Here is a 19065-nt window from a genome sequence, read left to right on the forward strand (position 1 = left end):
GGGAGGAACACAATTTTGGCCCTCATAATTTTGTCGTTTTATAAAGTAAGCACAAGAAACGATCTGCTTTATATAAATAAGGTTCATGGCCTTCTTATGCATATAAACCTAGCCTTGAACACTGAAAATCAGCTAGGTTATAACACAGCTGGAGCTAAGGAATGGAGACCATTGTGTCTGAAGGGAGTTTTAAATGTGCCTATTTCATCTCTTTGGTGTCCACATAAGATGGTCCCACTTGTTTGAATATCTTAGACCTAAATTTGTTTCTCACTTAAAACTATCAAATCACCTAATAAAGTAATGAGCAGTACTGGGCGTGGTGGTGCACACCTTTAATGCCAGCACTTGGGAGGCAGAGGCAAGTGGATCAATGTGAGTTCAAGGCCAGCCTGGTCTACAAAGTGAGTCTAGGACAGCCAAGGTGACACAGAGAAACCCTGTCTCAAAGAACCAAAAAACAAAGAAACAAACAAAAACAAAAATACAACCAAACAACCAAGCAGCAGCTGAGCCATGGGTGGTGTTGCAGGTCTCTAAGTCAGCAGCTGGACTTCAAAGCTAGCCTGTGCTACACGAATCCCTGTCTCAAAACAAAAAAAGGCTGTCCTACTTTGCAGAAGCTAAACTGTTTGAAAACCTTGGAGATGGTGCAGCCCTTGAACTGGATTAATCTAATCACTCACTTGACCTTGTGCTGACAGAAACCACAGACTTAATACTGACTATTAAACAGTAGATGTTACAGAGGAGAACGGCCTTTGAAGTTCAGCTCTATCACTAACTTGCTGGCTGTACAACACAGAAACTCCCACAATCTTCCCATTTGTAAAGCGTACACAGCTTTGGTACGTTGCTCACCTGGCTGCTCAAAGGAACAAATTCCCGATCTTATGACAGTACCGTTGCATGGTTAGCGTCTACCACATCATACCTAAGGCTCCTAAGTTATTGTGCGTAGATGCCACAGCGGTTAGGAACACAGGGTGTATCCATGGGAGTCTGGGTTCACAGGCCAGTTCTGAGCAGATTTCAGTCTCACTTCTGTTTATTTGTTAGAAGGGGTGGGTCACTGACAGACTTTCTATCAGCACAGGCCACTAGGTGCCTGGAAACATCTATTTCTTTTTTTAAAAAATATATTTTATTAATTTATTCATATTACATCTCAATGGTTAGCCCATCCCTTGTATCCTCCCATTCCTCCCTCCTTCCCATTTTCCCTTTACTCCCCTCCCCTAAGACTGTGACTGAGGGGGAATCTCCTCCCCCTGTATATGCTCATAAGGTATCAAGTCTCTTCTTGGTAGCCTGCTATCCTTCCTCTGAGTGCCACCAGGTCTCCCCATCCAGGGGACGTGGTCAAATATGGGGCACCTGAGTTCGTATTTCTTTCTTTCATTCTTTTGCTGGTTTTTTCAAGGCAGGGTTTCTCTGTTTGTAACCCTGGCTATCCTGGATCTCCCTCTGTAGACCAGGCTGGCACTCAGAGATCTGCCTGCCTCTGCCTTTAAGTGCTGGGATTAAAGGCTTGCGCCATCACACTCAGCAGAAACATTTATTTATTTCTTACAGGACAAAACATTAAAAATTACTTTATCCTAACTTTTTGGGCACTACCACCATCTCCACTCAAATTACTGTGCCATTTACACATCAAGTGTATCAATGCTGAATACTATTTAAGGATTATTTCAGCGGAGAGTTAAAAAAGAAAAAAACCTGAGGCAGTTGTTATTACTTAACTGACTTCTCAGTCTTTATGTTTTTACATTGCATATAATGTCAAAAAGAAAATTTTAACTTAAAACAAACAAAAGTTCTTAATACCTGCCAGCTCCTAATCCTCTTCAACCAGCTGTAGTTTTCTCTACGGCGTTGATGGCTTATTGGTAAAATTTCATGCATGAAGGCTCGCTGTGTGGGGTCAGGACTCCACTTCACTTGGGAGCCTCATCTCTACCATCCTATACAACGCTTGCCAAGAGTTTACTGCGTGGATTTTAAGAAAAACAGATACCACCCGGCCCTACGCTGCCTTCCGGACGACTGAGGGACGAGGAGGGCACTCCCTTCCCACCCTGCTCCCGCACCCGTACGCACCAGAAGGGTCATTGAATCTTTTCAAGGGCGCCTTCGGAAAAGACATTCTGACATCTGAGTCCAGACGTGAAAGCGACCAAACGCCCTGGCAACTGTCTGCTCGCCTGAATTCAAATTTACCTCAACTTCCCGAGCCAGCCAATCAGAAAACCTAGCTGACCAATCCTGAATGGGCCATGGCGCATGAACGCTAGATTTCTGCACTGCTCAACCCGAAGGGCTGTGAGTTTAAGCTTGTAGCCAATAAGGGACTGTTTCTTTTCGCCGCAGCTCCATCCAATCACGTCAGGTGTTACTCAATTTTACGGGGGAGGGGGGGCAGCACATTTCGCGCAAGCGCACTTCACAGGCGACCAGTAAGAGAGTTCCTATTTTGGCGTCATACTAGTACAAAAGGTCGCGGGCTCCTCACTCCTTTGTTCCAGCGTCATCGTTCTTGGGATGTCAACACCTCTGGGCTTCGGTTCTTTCACACTAAGTCTCGCGAGCGTCTTGAATGGGCTCTGAAAGGGAAAAATTTGCCCACACCAGTTTGGACTCTTGCGCATGTGCGGTGACACCAAGACGCCGAGGGCAAACTCTTGAGTCGCATCCCGCCTGTGCTCTTCGCTCTCGGAGCGGTGTCCCTCGGTGGTATCTGGAGGAGGAGAATGTCTGCCCCGTTTGAGGAGCGTAGTGGGGTGGTTCCGTGCGGGACGCCGTGGGGACAGTGGTACCAGACACTGGAGGAGGTGTTCATTGAAGTCCAGGTGCCCCCAGGCACTCGCGCACAGGACATCCAGTGCGGCCTGCAGAGCCGGCACGTGGCTCTGTCCGTGGGTGGCCGCGAGATCCTCAAGGTAGCAAGCCAGGGCATGTCCCGAGTTCCTTCTTCTGGCCTCCCTGCATCCTCAGTCCTAAAATTGCACGGTTTCAGAGGGATAACTGCTGGGAGGCAAGGTTAGTTCCTGGCGGGCAGAAAGAAAGCGGTAAATTGATGGGAGCGAGGAGTCTCAAGGTAGCACCTACCCCCACAGCAGATCTTGCGGGAGCAGAAATGTAGATCTCGCCCCCCCCCCCTCCTTATTTCTAAAACACACTTGGGGTTCTCATTCCTCTGGGGTTCCTATGCTAACAGAAGGCTAACTAGGTCAAAGAGTTCTAGATACTAGGCAAAAGGTTTCTAAACCGTATTCATGATGTGTAGGCAAATGCAGGAAATTACCAACACGGATAGGGTGATGGGATGAGGATTCAAAGATGTCGGATTGGCTTTCTAAATTATAAGTTTCTTGCATATTCATGATGGTCATCAGGATAATGAAAAGTGTCCCTTTTATTTGATTTCACCGAATCTGGCCATACCTGGGTTTTTTGTTTGTTTTTTGTTTTGGATAAGAATTAATTTATTAACATTCACATAATAATCAGTATATTCCACCCCTAGAACAGAGGCGTAGCCTGTTTGCTGGCCATGTAGTATAGTGGGGAAGGGAGACAGGGTGCCCTGTTTGCAACTTTGGGCAGGAGGAGATGAATAAATAATTAGTCACATCTAATTTGACATCAAATCTGAAATATGTAGTTCTCCATAAGAAATTGGCATTGTCTAGAGCCAGCTCCTCAAAAGAGATTGAACTGGCTTTAATAACATTGATTTGAAAAGGTAGCGTTTTTAAGGCGGGCATTGTGCCTCACACCTTTCTTTGATCGCAGCATTTGGGAACCAGAGGCAGGTGGATCTCCTCCAATTTGAGGCCAGCCAACCAGATCTACTTAGCTGGCTCCGGGACTACAAAGACCAGTGTGGTTCTCAACCTTCCTCATGCTGCCACACTATAATAAAGTTTATGTTGTGATGACCCCCGACCATAAAACTTATTTTCGTCGCTACTTCATAACTGATTTTGCTGTTACGCAACTGTAATGTAAATATCTGATATGCAGGGTATCTGATATGTGACCTACAGGTTGAGAACTGCTGACATAGATTCTGCTTCAAGAAAAACAAATAGTCACCAGGTGGTGGTGGTTCACTGCCTTTACTAACAGCACTTAGGCAGAGACAGGTGGATCTCTTTGAGTTTGAGGCCAGCCTGGTCATAGAACTTGCTCTATAGGAGATCCCCTCCAAGTGCTGGGATTACAGGCATGCACCACCTTGCCTGGCGCCTTGTTCACTTTAATTGGTAAAGCATTTTATATATAAATTTCACATTTTCTTTATCAGTAAGGAGTAGTATATCTTTATCTGTTTTGTTTAGAGGGTCTTGTGGTTTTTTGATTTTTTTTGTTTTTGTTTTTGTTTTTTGTTTTTTGTTTTTTTTTTCCAGACAGAGTCATGGACTCACTTTGTAGACCAGGCTGCCTTGAACTCATAGAAATCCTCCTGGCTCTGCCTCCCAAGTGCTGGGATTATAGGCCTGTGCCACCATGCCCTGCCCAAGCCAAATCTTTTTTTCCCCTCTTTTTTTTTTTTTTTTTATTATTTAGTTAATTTATTCAGATTACAACTCATTTTTTAATCCCATCACCAAGCCAAATCTTAATGATAAGAATTTATAAAACTTAATGTTGTAATTTTAGAACCTTGTATTTATTTTCCAGGGAAAATTGTTTGATTCTACAATCGCTGATGAAGGAACATGGACTTTGGGTAAGAATAGTCTGTTATAATTCATAAACTTTTAAAAATTGGATCGAGGAGCATGGTGTGGCGGTGCATGCCTTTAATCTGAGCACCAGCGGGAGGCAGAGGCTGCTGGGTGTCTGTGTGTTTGAGGCCTGCCTGGTCTACAAAGTGAGTCCAGGACAGACAGCCAAGGCTACACAGAGAAACCCTGTTTTGAAAAAGGAAACCAAAACAAAACAAAAGTTGGCTCATGGTATTGTTTTTTCCTTTGTATTATTTTCTTCTCTTTGTAGCTGTGAGAGATGGAGAAAAGCGTTGGGAACAATTGTGTGTCCCACTTACCTAACAGTCTTTGGAAAATACAAGGTTTAACAAGGGACTAATTTCTCTGTCATTTGTTTCTTTTATTTTAGAGGATAGAAAAATGGTGCGCATTGTCCTGACAAAGACCAAGAGAGATGCCGCAAACTGTTGGACTTCCCTTCTGGAGTCTGAGTATGCAGCCGATCCCTGGGTGCAAGACCAAATGCAGAGAAAACTTACCTTAGAGCGATTCCAGAAAGAAGTAAGTCAGATGCGTGTGAGTGTGTGAAGTCACATGATCCGAGTGCCTGGATTTGTGAGGTGGGCTATGCAGTTGGATAAACCTTTTGGGTGAATGGCTAGAAAATAGTCTATTGTATGGGCCTTAAATTTCACAAATAAATGCGTTGCTGTGAGATTTAAGATTACTGAATGGCACATGACACCTTTAATCCCAGCACTTGGGAGGCAGAGGTGTGCAGATCTCTGAGTTTGAGGTCAGCCTGGTCTACAAAGGACAGCCAGGGCTACATAGAGAAACCACGTCTAGTAAAACCAAAAGAGGCAAGGTCCCTTCATTTGATTCCCCGCCCCATGCCTCCGCCATTTTGTCTGATGGATTTTGAATGTCTCTCATTTGCATGTAGAATTTTTATTTAGCTATTTCCCTTTGATATTGTCTTATTAGTCTTGTTTTTCTCTATTTCAAACAAACGTGTACCTTCACCTCTGAAAGTGCATAAACATTCCAAGATGGATATTTGGTAGAGGAAGGAACTAACCACTGGACTTTGAGAACTTTAGTGGATAATTTCCACCTGTTTCATGCTCACTTCCATGTCTGTAGCCTGGACAGTTCCTTGTAAAATTTCAACCTGCATTTCTAGTTACTTACTGAACAGATCCATTTATCTGTCTGTAAGACTTTAAATGTTCAACCTGAACAGCTAATTTCACAGCCAATATTTTTTTTCTAATTTTCATATTAGTTAATGGAAACTAGTTGTTCATGATTAAGAATTATGGATGGGGTGGTCAGAGAAGGCCCAGTGGATGTGGCACCTGCCATGCAAAGCTGGGCAGTGAGGTGGCTGCCTTTGATCCCAGCACTCCTGAAGCAGAGGAAAAGGGTCCCTTGGGTAAGCTGGCTGTCTAGACCACCTAGAATTCGGAAGCTTCTGGGTTACTGAGAAACTCTTCCTCAGAAAATGAAGTAGGGAGAGCCCTTGGAGAAGACACCTGATGGCAACGTTAGTCCTACATGCTAGCTTCACACCCACTGGGCACCTCTTAGGAAGTCTTGTTAGCATTGGCTTCCACTTCACACTGCCCAGTCTATAGTGTTCTTGTCTGGATTATTTCAGTGAGTTCCTTTTATATTTTTTGGTTGTGAGCCTAGCCTTTAATGGCTGAGCCATCGCTCCAGCCCTTCAGTGAGTTTCTAACTAGCCTCCTGACTCTTGCCCAAGCAATTATCTCAAAGTAGCAATTAAAGAAGTCATTTATAGTGTAAGTCAGAGTAGTGCATTTTTCTTCTCAGAATTCAAGTTCTTCCTTTTGTCTTTTTTTTTGTGATATACAATGAAATTTAAAAAAAAAATTTATATGCCTTAACTTTTTCCCATTTATTTATTTAATCACTTTATAGCTTGATCTTAGTGCCGTCTCTTTTCTCCCCCTAGTCCCGTCCTCCCCCCCCCCCCTTTTTATCAGAGAAAGAGAGGTCTTTCCCATGAATACCAACCCACCCTGACATACCAAGTCTCACTAGGGCTAAGTGCATCCTCTCCCATTGAGGCCTGGCAAGGCACCCAACCTAGGGGAAAAGATCCAAAAGGTAGGCAACATGGTCACTGACAAGCCCTTAGTCCCATTGTTAGGGGACCTACGTGATGACCAAACTGCACATCTGCTACATATGTGTACGGGACTAGGCCCAGTCCATGTATGCTTTGATTCAGTCTCTGTGAGCTGTCATGGGCCCACTTTAGTTTATTTTATAGATCTTCTTGTGCTGTTCTTCCTCCCACTCTTCCACAAGAATCCCAGAGCTCAGCCTATTGTTTGGCTGTGGGTCTCTGCATCTGTCACTCCACTGCTAGATGAAGTCTCTCAGAAGGCAGTTACAGTAGGCTCCTGTCTGCAAGCATAACAGAGAATAGTTTCAGGAGTTGGCTGTCTCCCATGGGGTGGATCTTAAGTTAATTAAGCCAGTCATTGGTTTGCATTCCCTCAATCTTTGTTCCCTTTTTATCTCTATACATAATGGGTAGTTACTTTCTCTCTCTCTCTCTCTCTCTCCCTTTCTCTCACTCTCTCTTGGGTTTTACGAGACAGGGTTTCTCTGTGTAGACTTGACTGTCCTGGACTCACTGTAGACCAGGCTGGTCTCGAACTCACAGTGATCTGCCTGTCTCTGCCTCCCAAGTGCTGGATTAAAGGTGTGCGCCACCAATGCCTGGAGATCAGTTACTTTCCTACCTCTCCTACCTTGTTTTGTTTTGTTTCTCTCCTTCTGTTTGTTTGTGACTGTACAGCTCTGGCTGGGCTGGAACTTGCTATATAGATCAGGTTGGGCTTGAACTGACAGAGATCTGCCTCCCAAGTACGGGGATTAAAGGTGTAAAGGTGTAAAGGTGTGTGCCAGGATGCCTGGCTCTCTACTGATGCTGACTGACTGGAGTGGTAGCTTTCTGCTCATTGCTCAGTAAATCATATTTTGACTGTCCCATTAAAGTCTATAATTTTCTGTCCTATTTTTATTTATCTTTTTTATAGCACTTACAAGCCTTAACACACTAAGTCAGAGGTTGACAAAATGAGGCTCAGGGAAATTCAGCCTGCTGCATGTCTCTGCGGGTAAAGTTTTGTCTTACATAGAGCAATTTCTTGTAATTGAATAATTATGACAGAGGTCATGTCTGCAAAGTCTAAAGTTTATACTTCTTGACTCTGTACAAGTCAAACTTACTAAGCTCTGTGACTGACACTTAATGGTTTGTGATTTGTGTTTTCCTACTACAGTGTAAGGTTCTCTATAGCAGTGGTCTTTTAATTTGTTTATTTTTGAAATTCACATGTGTTTAAATGGTATTTTCCAAATAGTAGGAGCTCAAAATATGCCCATTAAACAAATGAAATTTGCCCTGAAAAGCCCAAAATTTGAATTAGTACTTTATAATATATAATATGTATCCATTAGCTAAAATACTATATACCTCTTAGAATTCTGCATGGCATATAGTAAAGTTTGAAAAAAATTGCTGTATTAGCTGTGCTTGGTGACACTCACCTTTAATTACAGCCACTTGGGAGGATGAGGTAAGAGAACTGCAAGTTCAAGGCCAGCCTGGGTGACATAGCTACATCATGTCTCAGAAGAAGAAAAACTTAATTTTAAATTAAAAAAAGCGTAATTTCAGCATAGAGTGCTTGCTTAGTTTGTAGGAGGCCCAATGTTCATTCAGCCCATAGTATGCCAATCAGAAAAAAAAAAGGCTTTTAAAAATCCATTTATACATAGTAAAATTGAAATATACATTTCACTATACAGGCTAGAATTGTCACATATGTGTCGCTATTCTAAATATTTACAGATCTGAAAGCTGCAAGGTGTCTTAGTTTTAATTTTTCTTTAGGTGATACTGTGAAGTTTGATATCTTTTCTTATTTTTTGACTTATTTGTTTCTTTTTTGTTCAGTGGTGAATCCAACTTGGTCTCCTTGTAAGTTTTATTATTTTCTGTCTTTCAGAATCCTGGTTTTGACTTTAGTGGAGCAGAAATCTCAGGGAACTACACAAAGGGTGGACCAGATTTCTCAAACCTTGAGAAATGACTGCTGTTCTGTAGTGTGCTCTGCTTGAGGATCCCAGCAGCTGCTGGCAACTTAATGCAGCAGATCTGAGGGTTGGAATTATGGATGTCACAGTTACCAGACTGCGAGATGTACTTCAGTGTGATTGTAAAGATTACATTCAGATATGGTTGCCATAGGAGATGTGCAGATGTCCTGTTGAAGATGGGAATGCTTGTTGCTCTGCATTAAGTTTTATATGCTACATTTTACTAATTTCATATTTAATTGTATTTTTACTACAGAAACATTGGAGTACAAATCATGTGAAATGAAAGGTGCCTTCATGGAAAAATTAAATTTTTTTTGATGTGATGCAGAAATAGTGTTCAGTAAACTTCTGAGTAAGAATTTTGGGCTGGGCGGTGGTGGCACACGCCTTTAATTCCAGCACTTCGGAGGCAGAGGCTGGTGGATCGCTGTGAGTCCAGGGCCAGCCTGGTCTACAAAATGAGTCGAGGACAGCTAAGGCTACACAGAGAAACCCAGTCTTGAATCCCCCCCCCCAAAAAAGAAATTTGTATCTCTTTGCCTGAGTATGCTAGTCCATACAGGGAAAGTACAGTACTTACAGTACTGGAAGCATTTAAAGAAAGGAAACAAAGTACAAAGAAGTACTTTGGATAGTGTTAATTAGTGAAATATTCTAACTATGTGGTGCTGCCTAAGTGATTAGGTCAAGAAACTGAAAGATGGTAAAACCCTAAGAACAAAAATCTTAATAACCTGTTGGTGTCAGAAAACAAATTTAGGCCCCTGGTTGTAAGCCAATCACTTTATTTAATTTTAATGATTCAGACAGACAGGATTGTCTAGAAAAATTTTTACTCATCTTTTTTGTATCTTTTAATGCTTTAAAACATATCTGAAATGTATAGAAAGCTTACAAATGAAATATTAACCGATTAAAAATCTTACAGTTTTTCAAATAAATTGACGTGGTGTTGTCACCTTAATATTTGCTTTTTTTTTCCTTCAGAAAAGTATGTTCTCAGCAGGGATGTGGTGGCACATGCCTTTAATCCCAGCTCTTGGGAGGCAGAGGCATGTGGATCTCTGAGTTTCAGGTTAGCCTGGTCTACAGAGCTAATTCTAAGACATCTAGGAATGATGTCACAGAGAATTCCTGTGTCCAAAAAAAAAAAAAAAAGGTGTTCTCAACAATGCAAGCATTAAAGTTAGAGAGAGAGAGAGAGAGAGAGAGAGAGAGAGAGAGAGAGAGAGAGAGAGAGAGAGAGAGAGGGTCTTACCATGTAGTCTGGCCTCAGCTCTCAGTCCCTATGGTAACAGGTGTGCATCTGTTCCTGGCTTAGGTTTTGCACTTTTGAAAACTATGGGACTTTTGTCTCTTGCTTGTTCAGAGTGAGGTATAGTGTCTGCAGAGTTCCTGTTTCGTGCGAATGTCATCCTATACCTGGTGATTCCTATGTTAGTGAGTAGTATCTGCTGGATTTCTTCACGTTACTGTAATACCTAGTGTTGGGTGTTTTGTGGGAAGGTAGGTTTTAAGCAGCTCTTATTCTAACCAAACTTTAAACTAATTTACCGTTTTATTCAGTGGGCTAAAAATTATGATTCTCAGCTGGATGTAGGTCACACATGCCTTTAGTCCCAGCACTTGGGAGGCAGAGGCAAGGGGATCTCTGAGTTCGAGGTCAGTCTGGTCTACAGAGAGAGTTCCATGACAGCCAGGGATACACAGAGAAACCCTGCCTTGAAAAAGAAAAACAAAATCATCTGCGTTTGGGTTAGGAAAACTATAAGCTTCCTAGTTAACACTGTGTAAGACATGACACATTTTGTTAGGTTGTTTTGTGATGGCACATTTGATAAAAACGACTCGGTCATTATAAAAGAGGGAAAGTCCGAATATTATTATCATAAAGTTCATGTACTTGGAAAGGGGAGTTTATGGTCTCTAATGTGAGTCAAGTACAAGAGGCTATTGTCATTCCTTACAATGCCTACTTTATAACGTTTTAAGTGCTCTAAGGAACTGGGTCCATTAACATTTCATCTTGGAAATGAGGCCCCCTGGGTCTCCGGGGTGACCCGGTGGTGACTAGGGAAAGGGGTGTGTCTTACTTAGGATTTCTAAGAGAAAACACCAGGACCAAAAGCAGATGAGGGAGGAAAAGATTTATTTTGCTTATACTTCCACATCATAGTCCATTGTACAGGGGAGTCAGGACAGGAGCTCAAGGCAGGGGCAGATGCAGAAGCCAAAGAGGAGTGCTGCTTCCTGGCCTGTTCCTCGAGACGTATCCACAGGCCAGCCTAGTGGAGGCATTTTCTCAATTGGGGTTCCCTCTTCTAAAATGACTCTGGCTTGTGTCAAGCTGCCATAAGACATGCTAGCACGGGGTGTTCTCTGAGCGGTTGCATCCATTGAGAAGCTTCCTATGTTCCACTAAATAACCTCTCACCCATGTTCAAGTGAATAGCTCTAATTAAGCTCAGAGCACATAAGTAAATTTTTATTATGAATAACAGCCATAGTAGTGGTGTGTCTAAATGGAAAACCTGATTAACATTAATGCATTATGCAGTGTTTTAGTGTACATTTAACAAACATACTTACCTTGTGTTTTCTTAAAAAATTAGGAAGTAATTAGGTGATTGTGACACTATATTTTCTGAGCTAGGGTCTCATCATGTAGCCCTGGCTATCCTACAGCTTGCTATGAAGACCATGTTTGGTTCCCAGTGTTGGAATGAAAGGCCTGTGCCACCATACCCAGCTTCAGAACTGCACTATTAAGATTCTGTTTCTACTTCTGTGCATCTTATTTTAGTAAAACTAATATACAGCACAAAGAAAGCTTATTTTATAATACTGCTAAAATACTTAAATCACAAGAGATAACACTCAGGGAAGGATTGCATTTCAATAATTTTTTTTTTGCATTTCAATAATTTTATTGAAAGGTTTATTCCTTCAAAACATAACGGTAGTTGGTTAGTTTACCTCTGTCCACTCAAAACCAACACTGTTTTCAAATTGAAGCAAATCAGCCTTTAGGAAGAACTGAAACATCCTTGAAGCATGGTTTACAAAGGCTAAGGATAAAACACACCAATTCTTTGGTTTATTTTTCAGCTTTTCAATGGAAAACTATATGTCAAATGGATAGGTACACTATGGGTGGACTCAGGATGCACAGGGCACCGAAGAGCTGCCTACAATTTAACAGTGTGGATCTACATTCAAGTTCAGCATGAACAATCTGAACACAATCACAGTGGTGCTACAATATGGAAGTGCCTCTTTATTTCCTTTAGGGAGTTTTGTAAATACATTCTTTTCCTTTTAAAACAGATTTTTACATTAGAAGCAGTGGCAGTTTATAAAAAGTCTGGTAAAAATTTCTAGAGTGTTTTATCAAGCCTAAACTAAGTTTAGTGCAATAAAGAAATTTTGAGAGTAATAATTCATCCAGTTATTACTACAGTAAAAACAAATTTCCTCAAATGGGACTAGACTGAGGCAGCAATTCTTTAGAATTTTTCTTTTATTATGGATACAAACCACCTATTCTCTGAAGAAATATTAAAGGTAACAATAATTTTTCAGAATTTGTGAGATCTGCTTTATATAAAACAGCCACAACTTTAAATGTAATTCTCATATAGCACTAAAAATCCCACCTCTAAATTAGCTGTTGGTTATGGGTGCCAATAAACCATTTACTGCTTAAATACTTCTTATACTTTTCAAAGTGCGTTTGTGAAATGTTGGTTTTGATGTAAACCTCATAATTTAAGATTTGAGATTTAAATTAAGTAGTTTACCATTTTCAATATCACCTAAATATAGATTGACCCAATCTTGGAAGTCAGATCAATGCGAAAAGGAAGATTCAGTTTAATTTCACATTTATGTCTTTGATTTGAATGCTTCGTATGTGAATTCAAATCTCAGCATAGCTCTACCAAGCCTAGAACCAGGTCCCGACCCTGAGACCATTCTGCTAACGTGGTATGATGAGCTTTTTAAGCTTAAATCCTGTACCATAGGTCACAGTAACAGAAAGACTTCAGGAACAGTTTTTATTATTGCTACTGCAATCCTACTGCGTAAGCAAACAACACAAACTCAACAGAAACCTGCCAAATTCTGTGCGCTGCTGAAGGTGAACTGTCCCTATTTAAGATGCATAAGCATGTATTTATTGCAGGGGGGTATGAGGCAAGTGCGTATGTCAGAGAAGAACTTCCCAAAAAGCTTGTGGGAGTTTGTTCTTTCCTTCGGTCATGTAAGTCAGGTTGTCTGTGTTGGGGCAAGCATGCTTCTGAACCATCTTCCCAGCAACATTTATGTTCTTTGCATTTTTTCTTTTATGTTTATTTTATTTATTTTTTAAATGTGTAATATGGTTTTTTTTGTTTGTTTGTTTTTTGTTTTTTTGAGACAGGATCTATTATGTAGCTTTCAGGCTGTCCTGGAACTCACTGTGTAGAGACCAGGCTACCTTTCAACTCACAAAGATCCACCTGTCTCTGTCTCCCTAGTACTGGGATTAAAAGACATGTGCCACCACACCCAGCAACATTTATTTCTAATCATAAAAAGATAAATTTTTGCTACGATTAAGAAATTTAGATGGCAAAAATGTATATGTATCAGGGACCAAGTTTACATTTTTATGCATATGATTACTTTGTGTTGGTCTAACTACTATAGAGGCTGCCCTATATTACTTTTTAAATCCATCACCCAAGTTCATACTTCAGTTTTTTAATCGGACTCAAATTTGTTCATAAATGGGTTACATTTTTTGTCATTCTGCTTGGGCTTCTGTAATTTGAAGTAAGCTACAGTGAGGTGATATGTAATTAAAAACTGCTATTTCAGTAACTGCTGTTAAAATTCAGGTTTGGAGGACTCTTTCCTAAGCTAGTCATTTGACAAATGTTTTATTATACATATATATGTGTTTGATGACTCCTTTCTCTCAAGACTGTTGTGCAGTGTATGTAGTGAATGCCTTCCAGGGTTTGAAAACCAGGTCGACAAAGTCATTTTCCCTTTACTGTTTTAATCCCATGTTTATACTGTAGAGAGTATTTCAATTCTTCAGTTGGAGCAGAAAATTATCACACTGGAACAATTCCTGTAGTCAGAGAAAAACAGCCAGATGTACCAACTAAGAAAGGGTTTCAGGAATTGTTGGCAGGTGAGCTATTCTGTAATAACTGTGCTTCAGTTGCCGTGCAGTGCGTCCAGACACAATCCATTTTAACTTCTGAACATTGGGTTTGGAACACTTGTTTGATGAATATTCACTTAGACACTTGGATACAAGCTCTTGCCAGAAGGTCAAATCTCGGCCATTTATCTGTACATAGATTAGAAAACATGTATTAAAAGCTCCACAGTATTCATAGTAATAAATGTACTCCCATTAACATGTTTCTTCATCATCCAAAGAGAACTAGGGGAGGACCGCCTCAGCTTTAAAGCAGTACATGGCATCTTATTTTACTTTCGGTGTATACTGAATCTATGTCTTTTGTAGCTGGCTAATAAGATCAGTGCTATGACTTTGGCATACCTTGGAATGTTTCTGAATACATTCTATTCCTTCTGTTAACTCCACATACTTCAGTGCCTGGACCTCCAAAGCAATGATAGACAATGCCAGCACAGAAGGCTGAAAAGATAAATATGAAGTAAATGCCAGTGGGAAAAATGCATGGCTGTGATTCCACTTTATCTTATAAGATATTTACCTTTGCCTTAGAAAATATGATCCTGCAGTGGCATGCCTTAAGTTGGGCTTCTAGTCTTTCAAAATTAAGATCGGTCCTCCTTTAAAAAAAAAAAAAACAAAATTGATTTTATATAGACAGTAATATGTCTAGTTGGCAGTTTTAGAAATATATTGAAGTCAGTTTTTACAATGAAATTCATATACACTTGTGGAAAATTATCTGAAGAAAAGGCATTTCTCTTCTGTCAGTAACAAGAACTTCTTAAGGAAGAGTCTTGAATGATTCTGTCCAAACCATTCAGTGGACAGTAGTTTACGACAAGTAGCACTGTGTTGTTTCAATAAAAATTTCTGCATTTTTTGAGTGTATTCCTACAACTTGTGTTAAATGCTTATTTCCTAGGTTCTGTAAAGTAGAAATGTCCTTTAATCTTAAGAAGGAGTCTTTAATAAAAATTTGACAGCTGTCTTTTCACTTCTGTTAGGCAGCGAACGCCACAGGACCACAGGTGGCATTAAATTATTTCATCAGAATTCTATGAAAATAACGACTTTATGCAACAGCCAGACAGTATCCCTTTGATTTCTAAACCTTTCTTTGTTCTGAAGTTCACATACCTTTCCAGGGGCAAGTTCTCTTGAATGAGTGAGTAGTAGAGCTGCAGAAACTGAAAGGCAGTAGTAGCTTTGACTTTCCAACACACTTTCTCCAACACAATCTTTTCCATTCTCATCAAGTCTGAAACTGTGAACCTATACTGACTTATTCGGATCAAATCGGTGGCCAATGGGACGTTCCTTTCCTCTTCAATCGATTTCACAGCCAAATAAAAACAGCTTAGTCCAACACACCCAAGATGCTTCGCCTGTACCTACAAACACAACAGCAGTGTGTGCCGTTACCAAGGGAACCTAGGAGCCATCATTATGAAAGTTTATCTGAAACAAATATCTCCACTCCAACAGATCTAACATCTACTCAGACAGGAGTCTTCTGCACCATTTTGAAACCAATCACTTTGAATAGATAGGGACGATAGCTTCAGTTTTAACAGCTAAGCTTTAAAAGCTATATATTTTGTCAGTTATTGGGAAATAATAAATGATCCTCCTTCAGACAGACAATGCTTCCTTTTTAAAAAATTTTATTTACATTGGTGTTCTGCCTTCATGTATGTCTGTGTGTGTCAAATCCCTTTTATCTGGAATTAGAGTTGTGAGCTGTCATGTGGTTGCTGGGATTTAAACCTGGGTCCTTTGGAAGAACAGCCAGTGCTGGGCTGGGCCTCCTCTCTGTCCCCTTCCCCCTTTTTAAAGATTTATTTATTAGTATACAGTGTTCTGCCTGCACACAGGAAGAGGGCGCCAAATCTCATAGATGGTTGTGAGCCATCATGTGGTTGCTAGGAATTGAACTCAGGACCTCTGCAAGAGCAGCAAGCACTCTTAACCTCTAAGCCATCTCTCAGACAATCCTTCCTTTTCTGTTGCATGCAAACTGATGCTGGAAATGCCAAATGGCTAAAGAAATTAGAATGTTTATATGTTGATAGCGGCTAAGAAATATATCTAATTCTTAAGCATAACCTAACATTCTGACTTTAACATCTTTAAACCTACGAACTGTGTAGATGAAACATCCAGTCTATCAAGAAAGGTTCTGATTGAGGCTATAGTGTGAGGGCCACTAACCCTGATCTGAGTTCAATTTCCCAGGGATTGATGATTCTCTCTGGTGATTCTCAGAGAGAACCGGTTCCTGCAATGGTTCTTACCTCCACACATGATGTAGCACCACTGCCAACACACACACAAACATACAAATATATGTAAAAACAGTTTTTAAAGAAATATTTCTAATTTAATTTTTAAAAAAATCTTTTGAAATGGTCTCATTGCATAGGTAGCTCTGGCTGTTCTGAAACTCACATTGTTGCCCCAGCTGCCCTCAAACTCACAGAAATCTGCCTGCCTTTACCTCCCAAGTGCTCGGATTAAGGTGTGCGCCATTATGTCAGGCCTTTAATTTTATTTCCATTATTACTTTGTGTATGTAAGGGAGAGATGGATATGAGGGCATATGGGTCAGCTTTGGGGAGTTGGTTCTCTCTCTTCACCGCGTGTTCCAGGGTTAGAACTTGGATTTGACTATCTAAGATTGGTGTGGCAAGTACTCTTACGTGCTGAATTATTTTGCTGGTCCAAGAAAGGTTTTTAAAATACAGCCAGCTTTCCTACTGGAGTACTGCAATTAATTGCTTGAGGGATTATTTTCTACTTCAGTATACAACGAATAAGTGATGTGTTACTGCTCCTGACTATGAGAAGGAAGCACTACCACAGCATTTGAAAATGTATTTTGAATAGCAGCTCTAGAAACCAGCAATTTGATGACTCCCCTCCCCCCTTTTTAAAATTAATTTTAACGTGTACATGAGTGAATGTTTGCTGCATTTCTGCAGGTGCTGGAGGAGGACAGAAGAGGGTGTCAGATCTCAACTGCCCACTTGGGTGCTTGGAACTAAACAGAGCCACTGGTAGACGAGCCAGCTCTATTAACCACTGAGCCATTTCTCCAGCCCTCTGCAATTTGATCTCTTAAAGGCACTCGGAAGAAAATTAAGAAATGGGATATCGTAGCTTAAACATACCTTCATTTTAGACAGGAATCTGTCCAGTAAATTCACAGCTAGGGAAAATGTCTCTGTGTCAAAGCCAAAGAACTGAGTGAGACTGAGTAGATCCTTTACTTCAAAGTCTCTTAGTCTTGCAGTCATTCTGAGGCCGTTGTCATGTGCAGACTCAATGAGTTTCAAGCCGCAGACCTTTGGCTGACATCGAGACTCCTGTTCCAACAGCGTGTTCAGCTGGTGTAGCAGTTTCTGAGAGTCAGTTGTCAGGACCTCTAGCATCTATAAATAGAACAAACCCAGAAACACAGAGTAAGAGCTCCTTCCTGCCTGGCCATCTTTACACTGTGCCAAGAACTGCTTTATAGTGCATGCCCGCCCCCCCCCCACCCCCCCCATCCCCCCCACATCTCCATTAAGTCTAAGACACTGCAAAGGGCCCTAAGTTAATTTCCATCTTCTCCCAGTAAGTCACATTCCTAAAGTGTGTGTGTACAGGACATGAACTATGGCTTTAAAAAAAAGAAAAAAGTTTCCATCTTCGGGAAAGACATTGCCAATATATGCCAGAAACAGATACTTCCACACAAGACACACCCAAACCGTAAACTTAAATGACAGTACATGCTCTGCTATATAGATTAACAACGTGAACCTTTCTTAGTTCCTTACCTGTTAAATAGAAATAAGATTATTACCTAAGCTCACGAATTGCGTGGCTTAAATGGAGTCACACAACCCGCTTAGTACATAGACAGGTGCTTAATTATGGCCAGAAAATGAGCTTATTGCTACATCTTTGAAATGAGGGTGACATCTGTTTCTTGGACCGGCTGTGAATAACACACGATGAGTCAGTGTGGCGGAGTACTTAGCACACAATGCTCCTCACCGTCTAACGCCATTTAAAATCCAAAAGAAAAAGTTAGGCGAAGCTGAGAATCTCATTGGTCTAAGTATGCATTACAGTCCTCTGAGTCCCGAGCACAACCTAAGTCCTGGATACAGAGGACGATCCTTCTCTTGACAATTTAAAGATATAACAGGAGCTGAGAGTCGCCTTGGTGAGGAACCACTAACTCAGCTCAGGGGTGCAGGTTGGGACTGGGAGGCATGACACAGGGACAAGGCTCCCGCTGCGCCTCTCCAAGCGCAGACTAGTCCGGGCTTGCGTCCCGGAGCGCGCGCGCGGCCCCCCGCCACCCACCCGGGACCCCCTTCTCACCTTGACAGCCAGGGCTTCTCCGCGGTGACCACCCTCCCCGGGCCTGCTCTCAGCTCGCCCCACGTGCCTAATCCGAGAGGCCGACGAGGGGAACGGACTCGCGGGCGGGCAAGAGAGCAGGAGCCCGGGGAGGGGCCAGCGTCCCGGGTGGAGGGCCCCTCAGCGCCCTGACCAGGCGCTACCTTTCGCGGGGTGAGCGCGCAGTGAAGGAGCTGCTCCCGGCTTGAGGGGAGTCGGCCGCGGGGCAGGGGCTTGCGCGTAGGGACGCACCTTCGCCGCTGATTGGTGTTGATGGATGGCCGCTGAGGAAGCTGGGCCAATCAGCGCACACTTCCCATTCTCCAAGACTCCAGTTCTCCGCCCCCTTGAGGCCACGCCCGGATCTCTCAGCCCCTGCGTTGGAGCCTTGCCGAACCGTCCTTCCCTCAGCGGCGGAACTGAACTCTCAGTGCCAAGGCTTGCCCGGGCAGGTCTGGCTAGTAATAGCCGGATTGACCCGGGTGGCATTCCAGAATGTACTGGGAGGTTTTGTTTTTTGCCTTGTTTTGTTTCGGTCTTTTGTGGTGCAGTGATTCGGCCCCCTCTTTGTAAAAACACAATAACAAGGCATGCGTTCGTTCACTT

The 19065-nt window shown here is 41.8% G+C and overlaps 2 protein-coding genes across 2 annotated transcripts; one reads left to right on the forward strand and one right to left on the reverse strand.

Annotated features, from left to right (window-relative positions):
• The first annotated feature begins 2632 nt into the window (after positions 1–2632).
• Positions 2633–9321, forward strand: Nudcd2 (NudC domain containing 2). Its single transcript, XM_051168420.1, has 4 exons — positions 2633–2942; positions 4690–4738; positions 5128–5279; positions 8771–9321. The coding sequence occupies exons 1-4, from the start codon at positions 2754–2756 to the stop codon at positions 8852–8854; spliced, it is 474 nt and encodes a 157-aa protein (XP_051024377.1). The 5' UTR covers positions 2633–2753; the 3' UTR covers positions 8855–9321.
• A 4553-nt stretch (positions 9322–13874) lies between these two features.
• Positions 13875–18632, reverse strand: Ccng1 (cyclin G1). Its single transcript, XM_051168418.1, has 6 exons — positions 18442–18632; positions 17238–17498; positions 15205–15458; positions 14606–14684; positions 14428–14526; positions 13875–14211 (listed from the first exon to the last, which is right to left on the reverse strand). The coding sequence occupies exons 2-6, from the start codon at positions 17496–17498 to the stop codon at positions 14020–14022; spliced, it is 885 nt and encodes a 294-aa protein (XP_051024375.1). The 5' UTR covers positions 18442–18632; the 3' UTR covers positions 13875–14019.
• Between the last annotated feature and the right edge of the window lie 433 nt (positions 18633–19065).

This window comes from Acomys russatus, chromosome 25 (assembly GCF_903995435.1).
Source record: "Acomys russatus chromosome 25, mAcoRus1.1, whole genome shotgun sequence".
Taxonomy (NCBI): Eukaryota; Metazoa; Chordata; class Mammalia; order Rodentia; family Muridae; genus Acomys; species Acomys russatus.